The sequence below is a fragment of the Petaurus breviceps genome, unplaced genomic scaffold (genome assembly GCF_028583685.1).
Source record: "Petaurus breviceps papuanus isolate PSGF00001 unplaced genomic scaffold, PetGlider_PUasm1.0 90845, whole genome shotgun sequence".
Lineage (NCBI taxonomy): Eukaryota > Metazoa > Chordata > Mammalia > Diprotodontia > Petauridae > Petaurus > Petaurus breviceps.
Genome location: NW_027187359.1, coordinates 10,430,862 through 10,458,171, shown reverse-complemented (window position 1 = coordinate 10,458,171; position 27,310 = coordinate 10,430,862). Strand labels below are relative to the sequence as shown.

Below are 27,310 nucleotides of genomic sequence, written 5' to 3'. Positions count from 1 at the left end.
ATAAAAATGTAGTTCTCACCCTGATAGGACCATGTAGACGAATTTTTTTCCATGTAAATTTGTCCAGTTTGGCTAAGCTGTTTCTTGGTTATCAGACAGCAGATGGATACTGGGACCATAGTCAAAGTCCTTCAAGTTTCAACAGGCCCTGCAGAGCTAGTGAGCAGAACTAGCTAGCATTGTAATGAAAAAGCTTTTGAGAACCCAGTCACAACCTTGCCTCAATAAAGCATCAAAGATAATGTTAGTAAAGGAATTACTTGAAAAACATTCATTCATTCATCACCCATTGATGAAGAGCCTACTATGCGCCAGGCCCTTAATAACACTGATGATAATATACTGCACAAGGGAGTAGGAGAGATGTATCAGGAAGTTTACCATCTTGGTGAATCATGAAAACGTGAATAATAAAATATAAAAATGTAGTTCTCACCCTGATAGGACCATGTAGACGAATTTTTCCATGTAAATTTGTAATACTAATAATTAAAACTGTTTTTTCTTGCATGTGTACGAAAGAAGCAAAAAGACACTCTTCTGTGTTTCTAGCTGGTGTTTGTGAAAAAACATCCTGCCTATTAAAACACTTTCCACAGTGGGTGGTTTGTTTAACCAACCTTGTTGTATTAAAGAAAGCATGCTCCTTTTGAAAAGTGTTTATGAGAAGAGTCAAGCTCACAGGAACATTCGAATTAGTAAAGACAACAACTTCAAATTCTTTATAAAATGTTTTTTTGTTTTGTTTTGTTTTTTAAGGAGAAAGTGATGGCATAGGCTACTATCCTGGGTTATGGGAGAAGAAAAGAATAGAAAGAGTCCATCATAAGACACTATTTCAAAACACAATGGTTTCCCATTTTATTTATGTTCAAGAAGCTACAATTCAGTACAAGTAGACTGACATTTAATAAGCTAAAGATGAAAAAATTTGTTTTCATGTATTTATGCATGAATGTATAAATGTATATGGATTTAATAGATGCTCTCTATTCACATAACATATGCATGAAAGAAAATAAAGGTTGTAAGAGAAAAAAAAATAGTGGTTTATGGTTTCCCTAAAAGCAAATCATTGTCAACATCAATATAACAGATTTTAATTTATAGGGCTCTGATGTACAACAGGAAACATTTTGGACTTTGCAAAAGTTCAGTGTATCCGCATACATCTCAAGGTATAAATAAACAGAGTTTTTAGGAAACAGTATAATAAAATAAGTTTACATTCAAAATCACAGTACATTCATTTTCTTTAGTCAGTAAAAATATTCCTTGATTAAAAGGCAGTGTATTACAGCCTTGTTTTGCAAATGTATTTCAGGAAAATAGGTCTAGCAGTATTTCAAATACCACACTTTTTTCAAAAGAGCAGCAGAGCAGCAGAATTCAGTTTAAAAATAGTATATTGCAAAATATCTGAACATGTTATTTCTAAGTGCAAAGGCAGTTCCATTGTTAAGGATAATTTTAAATCTTATAAAGTGAACCATTTTACTATTTCTGTAGTCTCTCCAAATCTAAATATCTACAATAAAATATAAATCTTTTTTACTTATGGAGCACAAATATCCACATACAGACATAACACAAACTCCTTGCAATGGTATTCTATTATAAAGCTTAAACACGAAGATGGGCACAAGCCACAGAATGAAAACGGGCTCCCTCGCTGAATTTGTGTAGCATTTAGCCAAAGCTCAAATACTTGTGCTTTGCAACAGTTGGGAAAATCTGAAACCAACTAAGGCAAATGTCACAGCTGCCTTAGGAGTGAAGAAGCACTTAAATGAACGTGTATCACACAGACCGCGGCTATCAGTGCAATATTTATTTCTATTGATGGGTGAGGAAAATTGCGTGGTAAACCACACTGCTCTCTATATGTAAGCTTAGGATGTCTCAATCTGCTCCTTGCTTTTAAGTGCATTTTTTTAGAGCTACTTTGTTTTTTCATAGCCAGCAAGAAAAACTGGCAAAAGGCTTCAAGATACAGCAAGGAGAAGCTTTCCATAGAAATGAAAGTGCATCAAGTTTAAAAAGTGCTTCTTCCAAATGTGGTCTTTTATGCAGCAATAAGGTGGTATCTAAAACAGGAGCTGACTCTCTACATGATGCTTCATCAGCAATCCTTGATAAGTGATTCAGAAAAATGCTGAGGATCCCTGCAGCACACGTGGTACAGACGGCACAAGACTGGATGGCAGGAGGCCTGTTCTGCACTCCCTACTTTGCTACCAACTGTGAGCCCCTGGGGAAATTGCTTCATGTTTCTGTGCCTCAGTTTCCTCATCCATAAATTAAGAGGAGTGGCCTAGACAAATCATGAGGTCATTTCCAATCCTAAAATTCTAGATTGCACATCTTCAGAGCAGGATTTCTTTGGAGGATCAGAGAGGGAACGGATGTTTTCATGAACGACCAGCCACCTATAGCCATTTCTTACCCCTTACAGGTCAAAGAGCAGAAAGGGATAACAATGCCCAAAACACTTTGGATGGCTAAAGGAACTATCATAGTAATATGCTGCCCAACACTTTTAACAACAGTAATCCAATCATATACAACAAAGTAAGACAGAACAAGCAACAGAACACATCAGTTGGTCTCCTGATGGCATAATTATCTGGCATCCCAGGACCACACTCAGGTCTAAAAGCTTTAAAAAATAAGTTCTCTTTAAATGATATTAAGAGATTCATGATTCTTAAAAATTTCATACTCCTTTTGTTTAAAGTTAATCTGTAAATTGTCTTAATGATACTATGAAGATAGTTGTGTTATCAAAATGTTAATGAAGAGCTAAGTCAGCCATTCCCCATGCACTCACCATGTGTCAGAGCCTCTAGTATGACACAGTCCCTAACATGTAATACACTAGACCGCATCATTCAAGAGGTCTCAAGTTCAGCAGTCATCATCCACAAGCTTTGACCCATTTATCCCCCGATAGGTCACTCTGCTTGGTCGAACCAAAACTCCATGGTTTGGCTTACAGGTGAAATAACGTTTGTCCCCCACTGAGCCATCGTTCTTTCCCCTGGCACCTTTGAGTTCAAGTCCAAGCCAGGTGCCTGGGGCAAAGTCAGTGGGGCCCACATACCTAATAATGGCCATTTCATTAGAGCTGGTGAGGAGAACCTGAGAGCCCTGGTGCAGTTTCACAGCTCCTTCCACACCCCCAGCAGTTGGAGTACTGCTCCAGCTTCGACGAAGTAAAGCACTTTTTGATCTATTCAAGATAAAAAAAAATGTATGTAATATATATTTATTTACTTAGTCACAATGACCAAACAGTTTTTACTTTGACTTTCAGTGACATGCAATTTTTAGGACCAGTAATTTTTTTTGATAATTAAAACATCAGTATGAAAATCCATAACTTAGTATGAAATGCAATTGCCTATTTTTAATTGTGGAAAATGTACTCCCTTCTGGTTTATCCAGTCTAGTTCTAGATTCAGGATTTCACTTGCAAGGTCTGATGGCAATGCCAGTACTGTCACCAAAAAAATATCACCAAACTATCATTTTGCAGAGACGACCTGCTAACTATCATTCACAGAAATATCCATGATTACTGCAGGGGGTCAGGAGTCATGGTGGGGGAAGTATTCTGGTGGAAGCAAATTAAGATGGCTTTTTTTTTCACTGTTTAGAACATTCTTGTTGCTTTTAGCTTCACAACATCTTGCGTACACAGGCTTTTCTCCACACTCACACAGATGCTACCCTACATGGCTCAGGTTCTCATGTATCAACTTTACCCTGGATGGCTGCAAGAATGAGCCTTTCATCTCCATGCCTCAGGTCTCTATTCTCTCCTCCAAGCTACCTTCCTCCATCGTTCTAGGCTGTGGGCCTGATCATGTCACCCTCCTACTCAGTGAGAGCCCTGTTGCCTCAAACATCAATAGAAACTCCTTAGCTTGGCATTTCAAACTGTACCTAAGCTGGTCCCTTTCTGACTTTCCAGCATTCTTGGTCTTCCTCTGCATGCCTTCTCCATGCCAGCAACCCCAGCCCCCTGACAGGTCCTCTCTCACATCCCTTCCTCTCTCTTCTCAGTGCCTTTGCCTTGGCTGTGCTCTGCGCCCTCCCCTCCCACTCAGAGGTTCCTAGGGACTTCCTTCAAGTCCTAGCTCGATACAAACTCCTCCAGGGGGCTTCTCTGGTACCTAGAGCTGCAAATGCCTCTCACTCTCAGATGCTTTCCCTCCATCTACCTGGTGTGTAAACATATACAAATAGGTGTATATGCATCTACCTAATTGTTTATATGTCTCCCTGATCATAATATAAGTTGCCTGAGGGAAAAGGCTATGTTTTTGCTCTCTTTGCATCCCTGGTGCTTAGTGCAATGCTTAACACATAATAAGTACTTAATAAATCGGCATTATAGGTCCTTCACAGTCTGCCCCCCTCCTCCCTTTCCAGTCTTCTTACACCTTACTCCCTCCCCCAGCAACTGCCCACCCCCCATGGCTACAATGTTCTCTCTTCATCTCCATCCCCTATCTTCCTTTGAGTCCCTGCCATAATGTAATCTTGCCTTTCCCAACCTCCCCCCTTAATTCCAGTGCCTTCCCTCTGTTAATTATCTCTAACTTATCCTGACTGTATCTTGTTTGTAGGTACTAGCATTAAACTGTGAGCTCACTGAGAATCAGGACTTTTTTCTTACCTTTCTTTGTACCTTGAGAGCTTAGAGCCTGTCACATAGCAGGCCCTTAATAAATGCTTACTGACCAGAGACTAAATGCCTGTTGACTGGTTGATTACTTTTACCTAAGCAGGTAGCAATTAAAAACCTACTGGCAGTCTTTAACTTACTGTGACAGGAGATATTATTGTGACACACATACACACTCACACATCCTAAAGCAGTGTGCCATAGTGGACAGAGAGCCCACCTTAGAGAATCAGGAAGGTTTGAGTTCAAGCCCTATCACTGACATACAACTGCTGGATAAGTAACATAGCCTCCCAATGGTCCAGGCACAGACAACTATAAGTTGCAGAGAAAATGCAGGCTTACATTGGTAGAAAAAGCTTCCTCATTGGGTTGCTCTATTCATGAAATTACATGCCTTAGCCCATCTTGTGTATACCTGTGCATCACCATCAATGCATTACCTGCATTTAAGCATACGTATGTACATGCATAGTTAGGCACATACACATACATGCATAGGCATACACAAACAACCAAATACATACAAATATGCACACACATACACATACATCCTAAGGCAGTTTTATGGGATTGAACAAAAAAGCAGCCTAAAAGTCAGGAAGACCCCTTTCTCATACTGGCCATGCAACCCTGGGCAAGTCACATACCCTCTGCGTGCCCCAAGCAGCTTTCTAGTGCTATCCATGTGTTATGGTAAGGGAATTTGAAGATCTTCCCTGCCCCCTTAATAGGTCTAGGGAATTTGAAGTTTGCTTAGGGGAGGCTGGTTTTTCAGGAAGGCACACCTTTTGTTACTTTATAATAAAGTAGTGGGTTATGAAGGTTGTGATGTCTTCAGACCCTGGAGAAGACTATATATACCTTTGAGGTGAGGTTTTGTTTTAGGGCTTACTCATGGGAAGAGTTGTGTGATTTGGCCAGATGAGACTCTGGACAGCTGTTAATCCCCCTGGCTTTTGAAAACCCAGATGTTGGGTGCTTCTCTCTTTGGTAACTAACTATGTAGGTATGTATTGGTCAGACATCACAAGGTCCCAAACACATACACACACACATTTATATGTAAGGACAATGCCTTCCATGTACATATGTACATGTGCACCCACATATATACAATAAATACATGTACTACACCCACAGGTATGCACATAGAAGCACATCTTCCTGCCTCCAAGGGGGGCGGGGTTTCTCTATCCATTATGTAGTCAATCCTAATGTACTAGGTCAAGAACCATGAAAAGCTAAGTTCAAGTATTTCTACTCCAATAGATGCAGACTCTGGGCAAGTGTAAAAAAAAAAAAAGCATGACAGGCAGAGTTAAGCAATCCTCAAAGAGTTTCTATCATTTGGAAAAATAACATATACACACATAATTATATACACAGAAATTTTGTTGGGGGGGCGGTCCAGCAGGTGGGAGGATTAGGGCAGGCCCCCTGTAGGAAGTGGCACAAGCTGAACTTCCACCCAAGCTAGAGATGCCAAATGCCAAGGGAAAGAAAGAGGACGTCCTAGGCATGTAAAGACACAAAGATAGAATAATGAAATAATCTCATGAAATGATAAAAAATGTGCACAACTTTTCAGGCTATTCGTTGGAAAGACAAACATTGAAGTAATTCACTGAAATTTTGTTTTTCCCCCTTAAATATCCTTGCTTTAAAACATTTGATTTGTATTTACTTGGGGGGCAACACATTTGATAAAATAAAAATACTAATGCTACTTTTGATTTAGGATATAGTATGGCTCAGAGAAATAGGGAAGAAAAAACAGAAATAACTTTATGTGGCACTTGAAAAACCTTTCATAAAAGTTTTAAAAAGAGGTAACAATAGGCATGTATTATATTTTAAAAAGAGTAGCTAGGTAGTACAGTGGATAGAGCATCAGAATGACATCAGGATGACTCATCTTCCTGAATTCAAATCTGATCTCAGACACTTACAAGCTGTGTGACCCTGGGCAAGTCATTCAACTGTTTGCCTCAGTTTTCTCATCTATAAAATGAGCTGAAAAAAAAATGGCAAACCACTCCAGTATCTTTGCCAAGAAACCCCAAAATGGGGTCATAACGAGTCATAAGTAACTGAAACAACCAAACAACAAAATATTAAAAGAATACTGTCAGTATCAGGAGTGGAAGGGAAGGAGTGAGAGGATCTGGAACTCAAAATTTAAAAAAGAAAAGAATATTAAAATATATATTTTAAAAGAATACTGTGATAAGCTTCTTGTGGGCATCTCTATGAATGATTTCAAAAAATTAAATTATTGTACCCAATGAAAATAAGCACTCAATTAGGCTAGAAGAACACATTAAACATCAAAGATACATTTAGTTTCTATTTTCAAACTGTGAATTTTTCTCTGTAAATAATATACTTGTAGTCAATAGTATGTGGAGATGAGTTCTATCATATACCTGTAAGTTTGTACCCACAGAATAAAGCACTCACTTTTCCTCTAAAAAAAAAAGTTCAGATCTAAATGGATAAAAGGGCTATTGGGAGCAACGTAGACCTAGGAAAGGTGGAGGGACTGAGATAAGTATAAGAGAAGAGAGAAATTCTCTGTTCAAAGAAACACTTAAAACAATATTCCAGAGTATCTAGGTTATACCAAATAACAAAATATTGTTTCATCTAGGCAATTATTATGGTATTATCTAGGCAATCTAGGTATTATATCCCTTTGATATACTTATTATTTGCATTCAACAGGGAAAACACTAAATCAAATTTTCCAAAATAGTTATTAACATAGATTTGATTGGGGGAGAGGGGAATCCACCCAATTCAATAGTAACACAAAACAACCCCTTTTCACAGAACCTATAGCCTCCAAAAAGAGAAAATGATAGATCTATGTGTATAAATACACACATTTATGTGCATACATGTATATAACAATATGTACGTGTATATATGTAGATATATACACATGTGTTACATAAACGTGTGTGTATGCATATATTATAGCAAAACACTAAAGGTTTTTTAAAAGCATTTACAAAAGGACAATATGCTCACAAAGCACTTATTTCACTATTAATGCAAGCATTACACATTTACTCCTAAATGTTAAGAAATACACCAAAGAATAAGACACAAAATAGTAGTGCTTCTTTCATAACTTTCCAAGTCATATTTATCTCAACTATCTATATTTCTAAATAACTTGATACTCACTTTTCAAAGGCATTTCTTCTGTTTATCTCTTTTTGAGAAGATGCAGAAGTTGTACTGAAACTTCGTCTAAAACCTAAGTAGGAAAATTAATGGTAGAAAAAAATGAAAAAGAAAAACCCAACCCTAAACATGTAAGCCTATTCAACCCCATATTCTGTCACTACTTCTGCAGATGTTCCATTATATCAAATGTTTCCTTGGAAGCTAGAGTCAAAGGGAGAAAGCACATATATATGGAACATAATTATAGCTTAGATTTCTTGAGAAAATTTTATCCAAAATTCAAATGATTTCTTATATCTTTATTAATCAAACTATATACATTTAAGAATAAGACAATCATTTTTCCAGTGTTAGTTTTTTTATTTTGATGGAAGATTCTGGATATTAAAAACAAATTTCATAAAGACAAAATCTCTCTATATAATGATAAACCTACCATTTTTTCTACTGAATTTAATGGTTTTGATAAACTACCAAAAAAATTAAAGACAAAAATCAAAGTACATATACTAAGAAAAAAGTAATGTTTATCACTAAATAAAATGTTTATCACCTAATTCTTTATATGTTCAAAGAAAAATAATTCCTTTATTATCACAAAAAGCAACATGCATTGATGTCCTAAAAATACATTTTTCAATTTCTAACTGTTGGAAGCTCCACTGATTGCTAGTTGAGGACAATAAAATAGCTTCCATAAAAAAAGGGAATCATGGAACCTAAATATAGTCTCTTTTTTTTTAAAGGTTGAAGTGAAAGCAGTTAATAATGCAACACAGAACTAGTGGCTTCCTTTTTTTTTTAATTTTAATAAAATTCTTAGTCTTACCTGGAAAAGAATGATTTCGTTTACTTGATGCATTCTCCGAAAGAGTATCTTTTAGTCTATTGGTAAAACAAACATGCAAACATCTCAGTACAAGTATCTGGTGCTCAACTGTAACAAAGAGCCTATTGACTTATGCGTGATATACTCATTTATCTGATATTGGTTTTCAATGTAGATATGATAACCATTGCAATATTAATTTCTTTTCTCATAAAGCAATCCTCAAGCTGTCCCCAATTTGAAAATTATCTTCCTGTGTTTTCTTCAAAATCTTCCTGACCTTTTATTATAAAGGCCTCCACCTCTTATGTTTATTTGGATTTTAAACTCCTCAACAGCAGAGACTACAACTATTCTATTTGCTAAGGGAGGGCCCAAGAGAGCACTATGGGAGGATTTAATATCATGAGGATGACAGCAAACAAGACAATTGAGACATAACATAAAGAGTATAAGAAGTAGATCATTTAGAGATGGCCTCCTATATTTTTTTTCTTTTTGGAAGGGGGAAGGCAGGGCAATTGGGGTTAAGTGATTTGCCCAAGGTCACACAGCTAATAAGTGTGTCAAGTGTCTAAGGCCAAATTTGAACTCAGATCCTTCTGACTCCAGGGCCAGTGCTCTATTCACTGTGCCACCTAGCTGCCCCAAGCCTCCTATATTTTTAATAGAGGGCTGAATGGGAAGGAGAGAGGACAAAAATAAAAGAGGTTTGTGTTTAATTAATAAACAGTAGTTGAAATCATGAGGGGAAAAAAGTGACTTGGAGATATAATATATAACAAAGAGAGGAAGAAAGTATTGACAGAGAATCAGAGTTACTCACCAAATGAGAAACAGCACAATGCAACAGACAGAAAACAATGGCTGGGTTTTCCCTTACTCTCTGCCACTTACAAGTCAAGTAACCTTGAGGACAGTCAGTTAGCCTCTCTACCTCTTAGTATTCAGATATAGAGGAAATGCAATTCACTCCTCCCAAAATTTCCGTGAGAATCCAATGAGATAATATCCATAGATGCATTCTGAAAACTATTTTAAAAAAAAGTTTTCCTGAACCAAATAATCTCACCTAACTTTCTTATTGACTTTTTTCCTTCATCTGAGATTTAATTCAGTTTTTATGTGATTATTACTAATAATATCTTAATGATACCATCATCTATAGCTGAATTTATCTGTGTGTACACATACACATACAATACATAAATGTCATCACCATCACTAAGAGAGCTGAATAAGAAGTGAATTACAAAATGGCAGAAAGGAAAGAAACAATAGTAAGAATAACAAGATTAATCAATTAAGAAAGTTTTAAATTTTAATTTTAAAATTTAGACAGGAAAAAAATCACTATCTTTGCTTACAACTGTGTTAATGAAATGAAAAAAGTCATAAATGTTAAAAGGCAAAAAAAATTAGGAGAGGTAAGAAATGTATAGAAAAGAGATCAGGAGTAACAGAAAAGAAAATAATTGGGCAGTAAAAGGTTTGGAGTTTTGCAATTTTAGAAGAGAGTATATATATAAGCTACTGGAGCTTAAAGCTACACTAAGACTTTTGGGACAAGAATTTCCTTACATATTTATAAAATCATTTCAGAGATCTCTTCAAACAATTTTGAAACAAAAACAAGGTAAATGTCTCAATTATTATTTAAAATAATAATAATAGCACCCACTTCCCATGGCTGTTGTGAAGACAAAAGGAGATATTTATAAAGCGCTTTATAAACATTGATGTGCCATATAAATTCAAGCTATTGTTATCAATATTAACACAATACGTGACCAGCATATGCTTCAATACCCAATACAGTTTCCTCCAAATACAGTGCTCAATATGCACCATACTCAGCTCAATAATTTGTTGGATAAATGAACTTAGGTCCCTGTTGCCCAAATAACCAAGAATAATCATTTAAAAAAACAGTACTATTAAAAGAATAAGGTATAAGGTATAAAGAAAGTTACCTTCCAAGTTTCAAAAAAAGCGAATCAAAAACACAAGAAAATCTGAAATAATTTATCTGGAACCTATCTTGGCAGTATCCATTTATACTCTATTGTCTAGTGTTTCTACTGAGAAAAAAAAGACTATCTGAACTAGAAGAGGTTCACAACTTGGTAATGGCTGGAAGAACTGCTCACATGCATGTAGTTATATTATTCATGTTATTTTGTATTTAGAAATTATTGTACCATTTCCCTTCCACTGTAAAGTGTACCAAGACAACATGCCTCTCAGCATATCAGCATATATGACAAGTCATCTCACATAATGGTACCTAGAATTTATAGAGGATTTGCTTCTGGTAAACTTATTTCCTAAAACCAAAGTAAACTAGGATGATTTTCAAAGTGTAATATCTTAACAAAAAACAGTGAGCTAGTTTATTACATATTTTTTAAAAATCCTTGAAGTTCCACTTCCCCTGAAGATCTACTGTCTATCTATTTTTGAAACCAAAAGGAATCAGAGGAAAAAGCCATTTTGGTTCCATTAGGTTTGTAAGAGAATGAATGGGGTGCCTGCTGGCAGGAAATGTAATGCAGTTAGGATGTGACTGAAGCAATCAGATAGCATTTTAACTTTTGTTTGCATGACAGATTAAGCTTGCTGCTCTCACTGTTCTTAGCTGCAATGTTACATCTAATAGCCTACATGTACTCATAGGGTATGCAAATGAGGAAGAAAGGATGTTTTTTAAAATTGCAAATCCTCAGCAAAAGGAAATTTTGCTTTCCATGAGCCCCTCCCTCTAAAGAAGGTAGATACTTAACCCCTTGGAAGAACGAATGAACTGCATTCGATGTTCCACTCTAATATTAAAGAAAGAACTCTAACTGGAAGGAAAAGCCAGTCAGAAAATCTGTGCCTGGAAACAAGTGTATATTATATAGAAATATTCCATTTTTACCTCTGCACCCTGGTTGGGGGAGCAAATATTCCATATCTTGGTTGACAAGTAAAGTACTGCACACCTCCAACTGAACCGTCATTCTTGCCATAGGGCTTTTCAAGCTCAATGCCACACCAAACTCCTAGAATACAAACAAAGAGGTTATGAAGCACCTGTACTTTTCCCATGACCAGTATATTAGTCCTAGGTCCAGTGCAACCAAACATTTTCAGAAATGTAATACGGAGTAAAAGTATTAAATTTTAAAATGATGAAAATTACATTGCACAAAGTGGTCAGAAACAACAACAATATAATTTAATAAGTATAACTACATTAGGGAAGGAAAAATAAACCCAAGAAATAGATGTCTGGCAGGCACTAGCTCTATGTAAATATAACCAAAATACATGCAGGAACCATGATAGATCAGTAAAGTAGAGAAGGCAAGCATGACGTTGAAACCCCAAAGCTAAATTGAGGAGTTATCCTTACAAAGTAAAGCTGCCACTATCATCTTCTAATGTTGACTACTATGTCTAATTCCATGCTACCCAACTAAGAAGGAGCATGTAGAATAGGAAGGAGATACTGCAAAAAGCCACCAAGATGGTTGGTGGGCTAGAAAGTGTGACAGAGAAGGGAATCACAGGAGGAAATCAGTTCCAATCCAAACACACAAAGAACATTCAGACAAGGTTGCAAACAATTATTTCCTAAAATGATCCAGAAAAAGAAAGATAGGGGCTGCTAGGTGGCGCAGTGAATAGAGTACTGGCCCTGCAGTCAGGAGGACCTGAGTTCAAATCTGGCCTCAGACACTTAACACTTACTAGCTGTGTGACCTTGGGCAAGTCACTTAACCCCAATTGTCCCTCCAAAAAAAAAAAAAGAAAAAATTTTAAAAAAGAAGAAGAAAGGTAAATTTAACTAGGGGAATAAAAGGATTTACTTTTGATATTATAAATTTCCCAGAAGGTATTTCTTTAAGGAAATTAAACCTAAGTTATATTACCAGATTTCTCATAGGGCAGCTAGCAGCTGCTAGATAGAGTAGATAGAGTGCTACCGTGTTTCCCCGATAATAAGACACTGTCTTATTATTTTTTTGGACAGAAAAACACCAGAGGGCTTATTTTCAGGGGAGGGCTTATTTTAATGAACATTGACAGCAATTTTAATAAACAGCTCTCCTCCGCGGCACTGCTCTCAATGGCGTCAGCAAGCAAATCACTGGGGAAGAACAGGATGACGCGCTCACTGCTGCAGCTCTGATTGGATGCAGCTCAGAGCGCGGCGTGCGTTTCACCCGGGGGGGGGACGGTGCATACAGAGGGTACCATAATGTAGCGTGTAGCGCAGGGGATCACCTTCACTAACAGTAGCAATCTCAATAGGGCTTATTTTCGGGGGAGGGTTTATTTTAGAGGAATCTTACACAATAAGGGGAGGGCTTATTTTCGGGATAGGTCTTATTATAGGGGAAACACGGGTAGCTTACCAGCTGTGTGACCCTAGGCAAGTCTTCTAACCTCAAAATGGAAAACACTAAGGGAGCCAAACGTGAAGTTACTTTAAGATATAAAAGGAGGACCAAATAGAAATAGTATCTGGGTACTACCAGCTGGGATAAAGATAAAATTCAAATAAATGATAGATTAAATATTATAAGTTTATCAAACTCATAAATCAATGCCTTCTCTCAGATGACCAATTTAAAGATTTAATTAGAGAGCAATAGAAAAGGTAATCCAGGGGATATTTTACCATTTGTAAACTGTTCTTAATGTTCAAAGATGACATAATTTTCCATGTTTGAGAATGCAATGAAAAACTAATGCATAACATATTCCTTTTCTATGAACAGGCTATCCAATAACATGGAGCTACAGAGCAGGGTAGATGGGCCTGTCATGGTTTTTGGCTCTGCCATTAACATCTCACAAAAATAAGCCACACATGTCCCAAGCCAGGTGACTCAACCTGCCCATTATCTCCCATAACACCTCAGCTATGTCATGTTCTCTAAAGTTACATTTCATTGTGCCCTTAACACGGATCTGCCCTGTCTGCAAGGTCCCCTAGGAGTTCACCATGGAATACAACTCCCTGATCTGCTCCCATGAGAATCCCTGCACCTATGCAACTCCAAGAGGCAGAGCAGGGACAAGCAACACCATGATGTTTCAGCAGGCTACAGACTACATTCTCTCTGCTGATGCCAACTTATTGCTTATTGTTTACTATAGTTCACAGGTGACACAGATAAAACTGCTCAGAAAAAGATGGAGCATATTTAACAGGTCAAGGTTTTATAGTCATATCAAAGGCCAGACAGCACTTTGCTTGGTAGGCCTCGTTTGTTCTGAAAACTGATGGTTTCCATTTCTGTCTTGGTATCCTTATCACCTATCATACTGTCTTGCACAGACAAGACATTAATAAATGTTTAATTGATTATAAGTACCATACTCAACTACTCTCCCTACTCTCCAGAAGGAGGAAAAAGAATACCAAAGATACATAGAAGAAAACATCCTTTTTAGAAAGGCAAGTGTGCCTTTTCTAGACCTCAGTTTCCTTACTTATGAAATGAAAGGGGATGGACTCCATGACCTCTAACGTTCCTCCAGGTCTAATAATCTATGACTAAGCTTTTATTTGGGAACCATTAACAGGAAAATACTAGCTGATATCAAATACGACCTGAAGATTTGAGAGCGAGAAGCGAATTCTAAAAAAGGAACCAGCCTACAATCAACCTGAGGTATTATAATCAAAAGCAGACAGGTAGCCAGTAAGGGATAAAAAGAACAGAATATTATGTGCTTATTCCTCATCAATTTTTCAGCATGCATTTTCTTTTTGAAATATTGCAATGCCACCATGTGTCAAAATGGCAATATTGCCACTTTAAATTTTCAGCAGGGCTTCACTTAACATGGAAGTACTAAGCTTCCATTTTAAAAATATAAAAATGGATGGTATAAGAAAGTGCTTTGTAAACTGTAAAGCATTAAATAAATATACAACATTATTAGTAATATAAAAATGCAAATAGTCTCTTTTACATAAAAACACAAGATTAAGCCTATGTTTTTCCTCGACCTTGTGAGAAGTCCAGAAATAAATATATGGACATATAAATGTTTAAGCAAGTTGTGTATACACAAGTTTTTACTTTGCTTTAGCATAGCATAATCAAGCAAAGTCACCCTTCTGGAAAAAATAGGATTTTCTATTCTCTACAAGGAACCCTAAATAAAGTTATACAGTCAACTTTATTGTCTGAGAAAAAATTATTCATTCTATGGATTATCCCAGGCAAAACAACATAATCCCAGCCTTGTTTCTCTCACCCAACATGATCCTTGGCAGCAAACACTAAGTGTGTGATTCGAGAATACAGACTAAGGTTATTATTAGCCTAAGAGAAATATAACTGGAAAGATAAATCTGTTGGGGAAAAGCAGAGAATATTATCAAAACAAGTATAAATGGCTGGAAGATTCTCCACCATTACATATATTAGTTACCACTGCATCATCCACCAAGATGAAATTAGTAGCTCCATAACACAAGAACATTGAATGTAATTCAGTTTCACAGATGGGAGATTCTTAAATTTCTTTTTCATGTTAAAAAAATTTATCAAGGTAAGCTACCTGGAGCAAAGTTTGTTGTCCCCAAGAACCTGACAGTGCCAATCCTCTGGCCTACCACCAGCACTCGGTCTCCAACCTGAACTTCTTCTTCCTGTTTATTTCCCACAGATGTAGTTGAAGTAGTTGAACCTGCTTTGCCAATAAAATAATGAGTCAATATCAATCCCAGTGAGAAAAGAAATAAGCATGTTAGATAAACACAGCCCAAATAAATGCCTCTAGGATCCCTGCTCTTTGCAGTACCACTTCTCCCTTCTTTGATGCAACTCTGCACTTCTCTACACCTTAGTATAAAATTTTTTTGTTAGTCATTGTGGATAAAATAGGTACCATCCTACAGCCAACCTAGAGATGAACTTTTCTGAATGTGGCTAGGTCAGTCTTTGGATGCCAGGATGCAAGGCTTATACACAACACCTTTCCAGCCTAGTAAGACTTGCCAGAGCTTGTACTCTGTGGGCATGCCCTTGGAAAATTCAAAGTAGCTCCATAACACAAGACATCCAAATAAGACATGAGCAGAAAATGATGAGATCTCGCTTCTTTAAAAACCTGACAAAAGACTACATTTCAGCAATGGAAGTCCTGTGCCAGATCACAGGAAATTAGAGTACCATTGCAAGCTGCCCTGGGCAGACATGTTAGGAGAATTGTGCTCAACTCTTGCTGCCACATTTTAAGAGGAACAATGACAAATGAGCATGTACAAAGGGTAGAAACCAAGATGGTGAAGCGTGTGGAAACTACATGTGAAGAATAATGAAAGGAAATAAGAATATTTAGCCTGGAGATGAGAAGACAAAAGAGACAGATGGTAGCTGGAGAGATGTAGGCTAGATAATAGTATACACAGCTTTAAAGCCAACTGAATGAACCAACTCAAACAATATAACTGGAAATCTTACTGAAGGTGGTATCCAGTTGGGTGCCCCTGGGATCTGACCCTCAACCATATGCTGTTTGACAACTTTGTCAATTACTTGAAGGCATGCATAACTCGTATGCTGATCAAATGTGCAGATGACACAAAGCTGAGTAAGCTAACATGATATACAACACAATGCAGATCCAAAAATGTCTTTATGGCCAAGTAATATGAGTTAAATCTAGAAAGATTAAATTTAACATATATAGGTTACACAAGCCTTACATTTGAGCTCAAAAAATTAAACATACAAGTAGAAGACGTAAGAGCCGTATCAAGATAACAACTTACATGAAAATGATAAAGATGTGAAAACACCCTCCACTCACTCCTCTGAAGAAGTGGGGGGGTCCCCCAGAAGTGGAACACTGCATATATCATCAGATTTTTTACATGCTTATTGGTTTTATTTTTTTCTCCTGTTTCTCTTTTTTTTAATTATTTGTTATAAAGGACAGCTCTCAGGGAGGAAGAGGGAGAGGAATACAGGGGAAAATTTAAATATAAAAGCAAAAGCTACAAATAATTTTTAAAAGGAAAAAGATCTGAGGGTTTTATATAGGATCAGCTGAACATAAGTCAATAGTGAAATGTGAAAGTCCAAAAATACCTAAGATAACATTCAGTTGCATAAAAAGAAGAACAAGGAAGTTGTAGTACCACTATCCCCCATCCTACTTAGATCCCATCTAGAATGCTGCACTGAATACTTAAATGAGGGTCATGTTTTAAAACAAACCTCAGTGGGGTCAGAAAAGGCTGTTAACATGAAGGGATTATAAGCCATGCCATAAAATGCTTAAATGGAGGGTTCAAAGTTTAGCCTGGAGAAGAGAAAATTTAGTAGGAATATACTATCTACCTTCAAGGAATCAAAGGATTGCTATGTGGAAGAGGAATATGGCCAGGTATGCCTAGGCCCAGAAGCCAAAACTAGAAGCAATGGACCCAAGCTGTAGGAGAAAAAATTCAGCTCAACACAGGGCAAAATTTCTAAGAACTGTCCTCAAGTTGCCCCAGTGATGTAGTGAGTCATCAGGTGGTAAGAGATGCCACAGGTAATTGCTCTTCACATATGGTTAGACTAGATGACCTCTGCAGATCATTTTAATCACCCTTCCGACTCTGAGACTCTAGGCTGCTCCCCTTCATCTGGTTACCCCCTCGTTTTCCAGCTTTGTCTCCTGTTATTCCTCTTCATGTGCCCTCCCGGCGGGCCCCACTCTGCTGCATGCTCTCTCCTCTTCTTGCCAGCAAGGGTAGGGGTGAAGTGTTGTTCTCCCACATCTTCTTGCCACAGCCAGTCTCTATGCCTCTGGCTCATGTTGTTCCCCACACCTGGAATGGACTCTCCCTACCAGTAGCCATGAGCACCTTTTAAAGTCCCTCCCCTTCATTCTAGCTTCAGTTTCCATGTGTGTAAAAGGGGAATGTTTTCACTACCTGCTTCACTGAACTGCTGTAAGGAATGTGATTTGCACACATTAAAACTCTCCATGTGTATGAGTTATTGTGTCTCTTAACTTTTACTGCATATTGTTCTCTAAAAAGATCACCCTAACAATGCAATGAAGATTTTCTTTTCCCAGAAATTCCATGAATATTAAATCTAATCACTTTGGAGCCCTTATGGTGAGTGAAAAAAAATCACTATACTCAACATCAAGAGAAATGAATTCAACTTCCAGCCCTTACACTTACTATGGGCAAGTCAATCTCCACTTCATTTTCCTCATTTGTAAAATGGAAATAATACTTTACTAACCACCTATCTCCCTGAGGAAAAATCTAAAAAGACCTACATAAATGTGAGCTACTACCATTAGTCCTTCAAAGGTCTACTAAAGCACTATCCACTTCCCTCCCCATGAGGCCTTCTAAGACTTATCTCTTTCAGCCACCCCCAACTCTGACAGCTGAAGATGTTTAGTACTCTTTCTGGACTTCTCTTCATTAATCACATTTTACTTTGTACCACAGTATCTGTGTATATTTTTCTCTACCCTATTAAACTGTGAATTCCTTGAGAGAAGAGCCTGATTTGAGCTTGTCTTTGTATTCTAGCAGATACCTTATGTGTAGTAGGCATTTAAAAAATGAAATAATGAGAGTGATAATGGAAGATGCTTTCTAATGAAGCAGTGAACTCCATTACTGGAAGTATTCAAGCAGGGGCTGGACAATCATTTGGTGTGAAGGTTATAGAAAAACTTCCCAGTCAGCACAAATGTCCTCTGATGCCATTCCCACTTCTAAGCTCCTATGCTATTCTGTGACAAGGACACTGATTACAGGAAAAAAGCAAAAGCTGAGCCTAACACACAATAATGAGGAGGAGAAGCTTTTTTTTTCAAGTGACTGAATCTAAGAGTCAAGATCACAAAATATGCAAGTTCTGGAAGCAACACCTCCAAATACAAAGCAAACAATCATGTATACAGGTGCATGTCATACAAAGGTCTGTCAGTCACCAACTAGTCCTTTCAGCTATGCCCACAAAAACAGAGCATAGTTGGGGGAAGTTTCTTCTTCAAACAGAAAAAGCCTGCAATATTTCCTGCTACACAATTTAAAAACCTAAGTCCACCAAAACTAAACCATGAACAACCAAAAAATAATTTAAAAAAAAAATTTTTTTAAACAAAGAAATCCAGGATGAAAAAATCACAGGTACCAGCACTGGCTCTCGATGAAATGGAAGAACTTTTTATTGATGCTTCCTTATAACTGCTGGTTGGATTCCATTTCTTATGGTGAATCTGTTTGTTGTCGAGGGAGGATACAGAAGAGGACGAACTGACAGATACAGGTGGAACAGCTGAAACAAAGAGAGAATATGTTATTTTTTAAATATTAATTTATTTTTAATTTTCAACATTCATTTCCATAAGATTTTGAGTTCCAAATTTTCTCCCCTTCCCCTCCCCTACCTCCACCCGAAGATGGCATGCAATCTAATAGAGGCTCTACATATACATTCATATTAAACATATTTTCACATTAGTCATGTTGTAAAGAAGAATTAGAACCAATGGGAGGAACTATGAGAGAAGAAAAAAAGAGAGCAAATAATATGCTTCCATCTGCATTCAGACTCTTAAGTTCTTTCTCTGGATATGGATAGCATTTTCCATCATGAGTCTTCTAAAATTATCTTAGATTCTTGCATTGTTGAGAAGTGTTAAATCTGTCAAAGTCAATCATCACATAATGTGGTTGTTACTGTGTACACTGTTCTGAAAACCTATGCTGTTCAAGGCCTCACTCATCTTATGAGATTCTCCTTTTTAAAATGGCAGTAACTGCCACCCAACCCTTTATCTCATCAGACTATTCATAGAATTTTTATAAGGACCAAATAAGAATGTATATAAAGACATTGTTAACTTTATAGCACAACAAAAATGCATGTCCTTTCGTAAGTGGACTGTGGATGCCAATATTACTCGTAAATAATACATTTCATAAACAGAGAAAAAATAAATACTGCAAGTATTCGTTGTGGAAGTAATAATACTATGAACTAGAAGAGATAGTGCTTGCTCTGTGTAAGGGACTGAGCTGGTAGGATAAAACTGCTAAATGATTAATATAATAAACCACAAACATTTTGAGAAGAGAATACTTTGTTACCTTCCTTCCCAGGTATAGTTTTCAGTCCATCACCAGGAGACAATAAAGATGCTGATTCAGAACCACCCTCTTTTTTAGATGTTGTTAATCCTAGGGTAAAAAAAAAAAAAAACTTTTTTTTTTCAGAAAACAGGAAATGAATTCTAAATAGTTTGGAGTTGAACAAACACAAACAAGTCTTGAATAAAAAAAATACATCTGGTTGCTTTTTTAAAGTACTGTACTGATCACTAATATTTTAAAATCAATATAAGAAACACTGTTTGAGAAAAATCTATGTTTAAAAAAAACATTTTTATGTTCACATATTATAACACCAAAGCATTTTCCTTCCTGACATCTTACATTCTTGGCTCAAAATCCAAATTATTAAAATATCATAAAAGCATTTTTAGCACAACTTTGTAGAACCAAGTGATCCAATTAAGTGTTTTAAACACTGACTCCTGAGGACCTGCATTCTTTGCTTTCTGAGGTCTGCCAATTACCAATTTTCACATAAACCAAATTTCAGGCTAGAGAAAACCATCTTCTAGAATCTTAGCATTATGGAGTTGTTAGATCATCCTGCCCACCTAAATGAGAAGTGAGCTCCATCTGACTCAAACTTTCGTGGCCCTCAGCCTTCTCATGGAGGAGGCAGCTAGCGGCACAGTGGATACAATGCCATGGTACCTGGAGTCAGGAAGACATGGGTCCAAATCCAGTCACTGATACTAGGGAAATCACTTAACTTCTGATTTCCTTATTTTCCCCAAATGTAAAATGGGGTAATAATAGCAGCTACTTCCTAGGGTTTTAATGAGAATCAAATGAGATAATATGTTTATAGCATAGTGCCTGGCACATGGGCACTGACTGACTGACTTAGTTTCCTCAACTGTAAAATGGGGATAATAGTAGCAATAGTCTGCCACATCCCTGAGTTGTTGTAAGGATCAAATGAGATATTTGTAAAATGTCAGCAGAATAGTTTTTATATTTACCCATAATCAGAACTAAATGCTTCACACACAGCTTAGCTAGTGTGGGAAAATGCAAGTCTCACCACGTCACATGACTTACTCATGGCAGTTTCACCTGCCTGTTCACTCCCCTTGCACCTATGGCTCTTCACTGGGTTGAGTAACAACACCATTAGTACTGCAGCGCTCTAAACAAACCACGCAAGTTGGCTTTTGGAAATATACTGACAATGCATGTGAGCTGAGAACTCTAGGCTCCCGGCTCGCAACGTGTGAGAGATAAATGAGTATACATATGCCACTGGTGAATACACTGCTGCTCTGTTTACCTTTTAAACGGCGTGATGAGCAGAATTATACCATGTGATGATTACATGATAAAAAGTTATAAACCAATTTTTGGACTGAAAAAAGAGGGTGCAATGAATATGCAGCGGTGACAATTATGTGGTGAAATATAGTACTTAACAAAAGACCACCATGAAAATGGGAAGGAGAGGGAAAGGGATAAGTATTTATGTAACACCTACCATGTGTCAGTCGCTGTGCTAAGCACTTTACAAATATTATCTCATTTGATTCTCATAACAACCCTGGGAAGTGGGTACTATTACTATATCCACTTTACAGACTAGGAAACTGAGGCAAACAAGGGTTAAGTGAAAACAAAAAAAGGTTGATTCTCCAATAACTGACTTAATCTCTGATTTCTTCAATGTAGGTATTCTCTCTAATACTCTAGTTCCCAACCCCTCCATGCCTGCCCATCCTGTGTGACTCTCTTCAGGTCCTCCTACAAATCTGCCACAGTGGGCCCACCAAATATTTTTGAGGGAGGGGATTAATTTTTTTCTCCCTGGATACTTCCTTGATAAGACCTTCCAAATTAGATCAATATTTACTTTGATAATCAGCTATTTTAATGCAAAAGGGGACAGAAGGAAAGATGGAAAAATTACTGAAAAAATATGGGTCAGGAACAAGAAATGAGAAATACTGGTAGAGGAGAGATTTCCCTTTCTCACAAGAATTGCAGAGAAAACTGGCAAACAGTCTCAGTTAAGTGAAGACCAACATCATATACAACAGACTACAATGAATTCAAACCGGACACATTGTTTTGACTTAAAAGAGGCCACACACCATAAAAAAAAAAAATTAGAAGAGAACAAGATTAGGTACCTCTGACTTATTAATCAAACATGAGAAAGGGGAGATTTTAAAGATATGACAAATGACTCTGATCACATCAAATTTCAAAGTCTTTGCACAAATAGAATCAAAGAATACAGAAGCAGAAGAGAAACAACAGAATGGAAATGAGAGAGGCCATGCCAAAAGTCTTAATGCAGTTTTAAGCTATTCAATAGCTTTTTAAAGTACACTAAGGTTTTTGACACATTCTGTATTTGCAGCAAACTCACCAATAAAATTCTTATATCCAAAATATATAAGGAATTGACGCAAATACAGATCATCAAGATACTTTTCCCAACAGGTAAGTGGACAAAGTATACAGTTTCCAAAAGAACTGCACAAATAATAAATGACCACATGAAAATATTCTCCAAACTGCTAATAATAAGAAATATGCACATTAAAACAACCCTGAAGTTTTGCTTTATGCTATGAAAATTGGCATATATGATAAAAGATGTGGAAAGTAAATTCTACAGAAGCAATAGGAAGACAGGTACTAGAAGGTTCTCTTAGTAGAGCTATGAACTGGTTCGATAGTTCTGAATTTAGATATGAAATTTTGTAAGACAAGTGACTATGAACTGTCTTTTACCCACTCATCTCACTATAGGGCATTATACTCTAAGGATTTCAAAGCCAGAAACAAATATTCCCTACTTATGAAAATACAGCAATCCTCTTTGTGGTAGCAAAGACCTGGAAACAGGGGGCATTCAATGACAGGATTGGCTGAAAAAACTTTGATAGATAAATATAATAGAATTGTACTGTGAAATAAGGAATTACAAATGAGAAACCCAAAGAGAAATATAGGAAGATTTGAATGAACTAATGGAAAGGGAAATAAGCAATATGAAAAAATATATAAATTTTAAAAGTCACCAAAAGGAAATCAAACTTTGAGTAAGAGAAAAATCAATGAAGTCTCTTGAATGAATAAATTAATGAAGAAAACAATTATTAAATACTTACTATGTACAATGCACTGTGCTAATCACTGGGGATACAAATAGAAAAGATGGTCCCCTGACCTCAAGAGCAACATTCTAAAAAAGAGAGACAACACACGCAGGAAATTTCAACTGCAAGTTGGATGGAAACATCTCATGGTAATGCCACCTCTTTTTATCAGTCTCTGATCTTGAACCACATAATAGTATCAAGGACTTTGGTCATGGTACCAGCTCTTAGTAAGAGCTTTCTTTTCTGGGTCTTGAGTAGCTGGGGCAGGAACAGTTACCAGGTTGCATCTATGCTGGGGTTACTTCCTAGATGATGGCTGTGAGGGCTGAGCTACATGGGGGGGAAAGAGGTCTTTCTGTTTATATGCCAGCTAGCTAGCAGTTGGTGGTGGCAGTGCAGAAGATGGGCCCATTTTCTGCAATCATTTCTCCTCTCAGTGTTGGCCATGGGTCTAGGATAGAAGCAGGTCTGATGTTTGAGTGAACAACACCATCCTGAGCTCTCGGGCTCAGGGTCCTGGCTGTCTGCCTCAGTCTCTGAGGGGAGATGGTGGTGGTGGTGACTTGAATTGCCTGGCACATGCTGCCTCCTGGCTCTCCCTCAGGGTGCCTTGCTGCTTCAGATAATAAAATATATCTTTCCCTCCTCTATGCTGACAAAATATTAATACACAGTCAGATATACTCACTATTTTGAATATTTTTAACTGTTTTTATTTGTCACAAGGAAAGGTAACAATGATTATAATATAATGCCAAAAGGCATCAATAAAATCTATTTTTAAAATAAAATACACAACTGTAATGATAGAACATAAGCCCAATGTATCCAACTGGAAGAGTTTAAATTATAGAGTAGTCTAAAAGCTAAAATGGGTACCAAAAAAATGTGTGAAGAGTTAAAGTCAGGTGAAAAAATGTTATGTATGACATTTCACACATATGGATTGCCACTAGGCATGTCCCTTGTGACACCAGCAATTTCAAGTCTTCAGAGAATATAGAGCTTGAAAGCAGCAGCCACAAAGAATGACTGGGAGGAGAATAAAATATAGACTTTGGGAAATTGCATGTATGTCCTCTACATGCTAATGGCTGGCTTCTATGGGCTACCTCCTCTTCCAGGAGGAAGCAACATAAACTACTTTGTTCATTATGGTTTTTTTCATGTGTAATGGAGGCTGCCATCCCCTTTTTTTTTTATCAGATTTTATGGAGGCAGCTTTGTGGTGTTCTAGGGCTCAATGTAAGAAGTACAGTTCAAGTACAAATAGGAGCATCTGCACAAAAAGCAGCAATGCAGAATCTCTTCTATTTGGATTCTGCACAGAAAAATCACCTTGGACTGCCCAGTACCTCGGAGGAAGGGTTCCCATTAAGTCTAACCAGATGCTGATAGTGTAAGCTCTGTGATCCCAACTTCCATAGAATAATATATGATTTTAACTAGAGAAAATACACTTGAAGAGAGACTTCAAGGATGCTTTCTGTTACAATAGACCAAATCCTGTCTTGAAATCACTATGGGTTCTTATATTCTCTGCCTAGACAGCCTTAGGCCTACTCTACCAAATTAAAAAAATATCGGAAAAAAAATCAAAAGAAGCAGAGAAAAGTTTCTACCATACTGGATAGATTCTCTGTTAAAGATTTAAAGGAAGACAGAGACAAGGACATGGACATGCAGAAAAAGAAGGCATAAAGGGCTTTTGGTCTGGGTTGGTAGAAGTGACCACAGTAAAAAGATCAGGGATCCACTAACAAATCAGGCAGAGGGCCTTCACTCCTACGGTTCTCTGTGCCTACATTGACCCCAGCACCACAATCCTTTAAAGCCTATCTTAATGCTACCTCGTTCATGAAATCTCCCTCTTGAAAACACTAATGACCTTCCCTTTTGCCCTCACATATCAGTTTGTGTCTTTCTTGCACACTTAAATATTATAATAAAAATAAAGTTTTTTTAATAAATAATATTTATTTTATTTTTAAATAAATATTACAATAAAAATAACGTGCTTTTTTTAACATAGCCTCCCTTTATAAGCTTCAGGAGGACAGGTATCATGTCTTATCTAAACTACGTATATCTCCTGCAGCACAGTATTTGTTGTTCAGTCATTTCTGACATTTGCAGTTTTCTTGGCAAAGACACCAGAGTGGTTTGCTATTTCCTTCTCCAGGTCACTTTACAGATGAAGAAACAGAGGTAAACAGGGTTAAGTGACTTACATAGGGTCACACAGCTAGGAAGTGTCTGAGGCCTGATTTGAACTCACATCTTTCTGACTCCAGGTCTGGCACTCTTATCTGCTGTGCCACCTAGCTACCCTACATACAAAGGGTATTTAATAAATGAAAAATTAAGTTGAAAACTAAAATTCTTCTATTATTTTAAGCTTCTGTTTCTGTTTAAATATTGTATAAGATAAGTTTCTGTTATCTATTAAGTTGTATAAAATAAACCTTTTTAAAAAGACTGGCTTTGGTGATTGACTTCCCATCATGTCACTTTAAATTTAGCCAAGCATCCATACACTAAACAAGATCTGGCTAACCTACTCCAGTGAAGACCCCAAACAAATAGCAATTTTTAAAGAAGTAGTCCCAGGAACTTATTGGCATCCCTACTTCAAAATTGGTATTCTACTTAGTTCATAGGCAAAGGATTGGAGGAGGATACTGCCACCTTAAGTGTAAATTTAATCTTTCCTCCACAGTAGCTCAAAACTCCCAGTTTAATACACAAATATCTTATTTTCCTTTACAATAGCCCTAGAAAGCAGAAAATGCAAATATTATCCTCATTTCACAATGAATGAAAACAAGTATGCTACAGTTAAAGTGAAAAGTGACTTGACCTTGGCAGATGAGGCTTTTAGGAAGCAAAATGTATCCATAAATAGCAACAACAGCAAAATCATATATACATTTTGCTTTTGGATACAGTGCTCCAATTAAAGCTAAAAGTTGGACATAATTTATCAAAACATGTAATGATCATATTTCACATCTTTTAACAGACAACAAAGGAACTGAAAACCAAGGGGATGAAAGAAATTAAAATCAGCAGCATATACTAACACTTCAAAAAAGCTCTGAATTTTCAGACATCCTCCCACACTACCAGTGAATCAATTACCTAGATTAGATCTAATGGTCCCTTTGGCACAAGTACATCTTAGGACAAGAGCTCAGCTTACACCATTTGCACATCCAACCTCTTGGGGAGAAGATGTGGAAGTTCCCCCCTCACTGTGTTTTACATAAAAAGCATATGTCAATTTAGGATTTGCAACGGCAAGCAATCAAGTTCTATTGTGAGAAGCTTTCAGGATAAACCTATATGGAATGCATTATCATTCAGTTTAAACTGTGTTTCTCAAACAAGGAAAAGAGAAATGGTACACAAGAGAGTTGAACATAAACTCCAGGGAAGTCGCAGATACCCTGACTTCCTAGGTGTGGAAAGCCTGTAATGTGTTTCCTAGCTCTGGCTGTTGCTGTATGTGCTGCGGGGAGTATGAATTCAGCAGACAACCTGGCCCAACATTGTTCTGATCTCTGCAAGGACATCACATTAATGGCTTCCATCTGAATGCATGTGGGTCCCACATGCCTCATCTCCAAGAGGTGCACTCAGGCTAAGTTTATCCTGGGGACTCTGGACTCCATTTCCCATCTACTCCCCTCGAACAGCAGCTTCAGACTTCTCACCTCTCCCTCTAATAGGAGTACCTGTGGGATGTGTTGATTGGTTTTGATTTTTTTCTTCTCTTCCTATTTTTAAAAAATTCTTTGTTTTAAGGAATGGCTCTCTGAGAGAAGTAGAAGGAGAAAAACAATGGGGAAATGTCGATAATATCAAGGTAAGAGAGATCAACAAAAAAAAATCTTATTTTGTTAAAAATAATAAATGCAAGCACATATGCACAGTACCATTACTATGAATATTCCATGGGTAATATCTTAGCAGTTTTGTCCTTACAATAACAATCAGACCATATTGATGAAATGATGAAAGGTAAAGATCAGGCTATAGAGAGTTATGGAATAACAAAATCTAAGAACCAGTTGTCCTGAAACTTTTATAATTATATAGCCATGATTCTATTCTACTCTACCCACAAAAAAAAAATCAACCAATGAGGGACAGTATACTTTCAGGTTGTTTTATTTTGTTTCGGAGGGAAGGCGTGAAGAAATCCTGTAATTTCATTGATGTGGGGAGCTCCTAGAAAGGATTCTCTCTATAAATGCAGATCAGCAACTATTCTTAAGGAACTAACTAGCTGGAGACCAGGAGTCAGTAAGTAGTGTCAGAAGTAGGACTAGAAC

At 37.1% G+C, this 27,310-nt stretch overlaps 1 protein-coding gene across 6 annotated transcripts in view; it reads right to left on the bottom strand.

Moving 5' to 3' along the window:
* Positions 1 to 27,310, bottom strand: part of CLIP4 (CAP-Gly domain containing linker protein family member 4) — a 126,531-nt gene that overhangs the window by 55,634 nt on the left and 43,587 nt on the right. For 2 of the 6 annotated variants that reach the window (XM_069072134.1, XM_069072135.1), the window contains exons 10-16: positions 19,846 to 19,935; positions 18,887 to 19,030; positions 15,288 to 15,419; positions 11,641 to 11,764; positions 8,721 to 8,776; positions 7,889 to 7,961; positions 3,104 to 3,232 (exon numbers count right to left, since the gene is read on the bottom strand). In XM_069072134.1, the coding sequence (XP_068928235.1) occupies positions 3,104 to 3,232; positions 7,889 to 7,961; positions 8,721 to 8,776; positions 11,641 to 11,764; positions 15,288 to 15,419; positions 18,887 to 19,030; positions 19,846 to 19,935 (748 nt within the window). Of the gene's footprint in view, positions 1 to 836; positions 3,233 to 7,884; positions 7,962 to 8,720; positions 8,777 to 11,640; positions 11,765 to 15,287; positions 15,420 to 18,886; positions 19,031 to 19,845; positions 19,936 to 27,310 lie in introns of those variants that run through there. The other 4 variants (XM_069072131.1, XM_069072132.1, XM_069072133.1 and 1 more) reach the window with 3 other exon arrangements.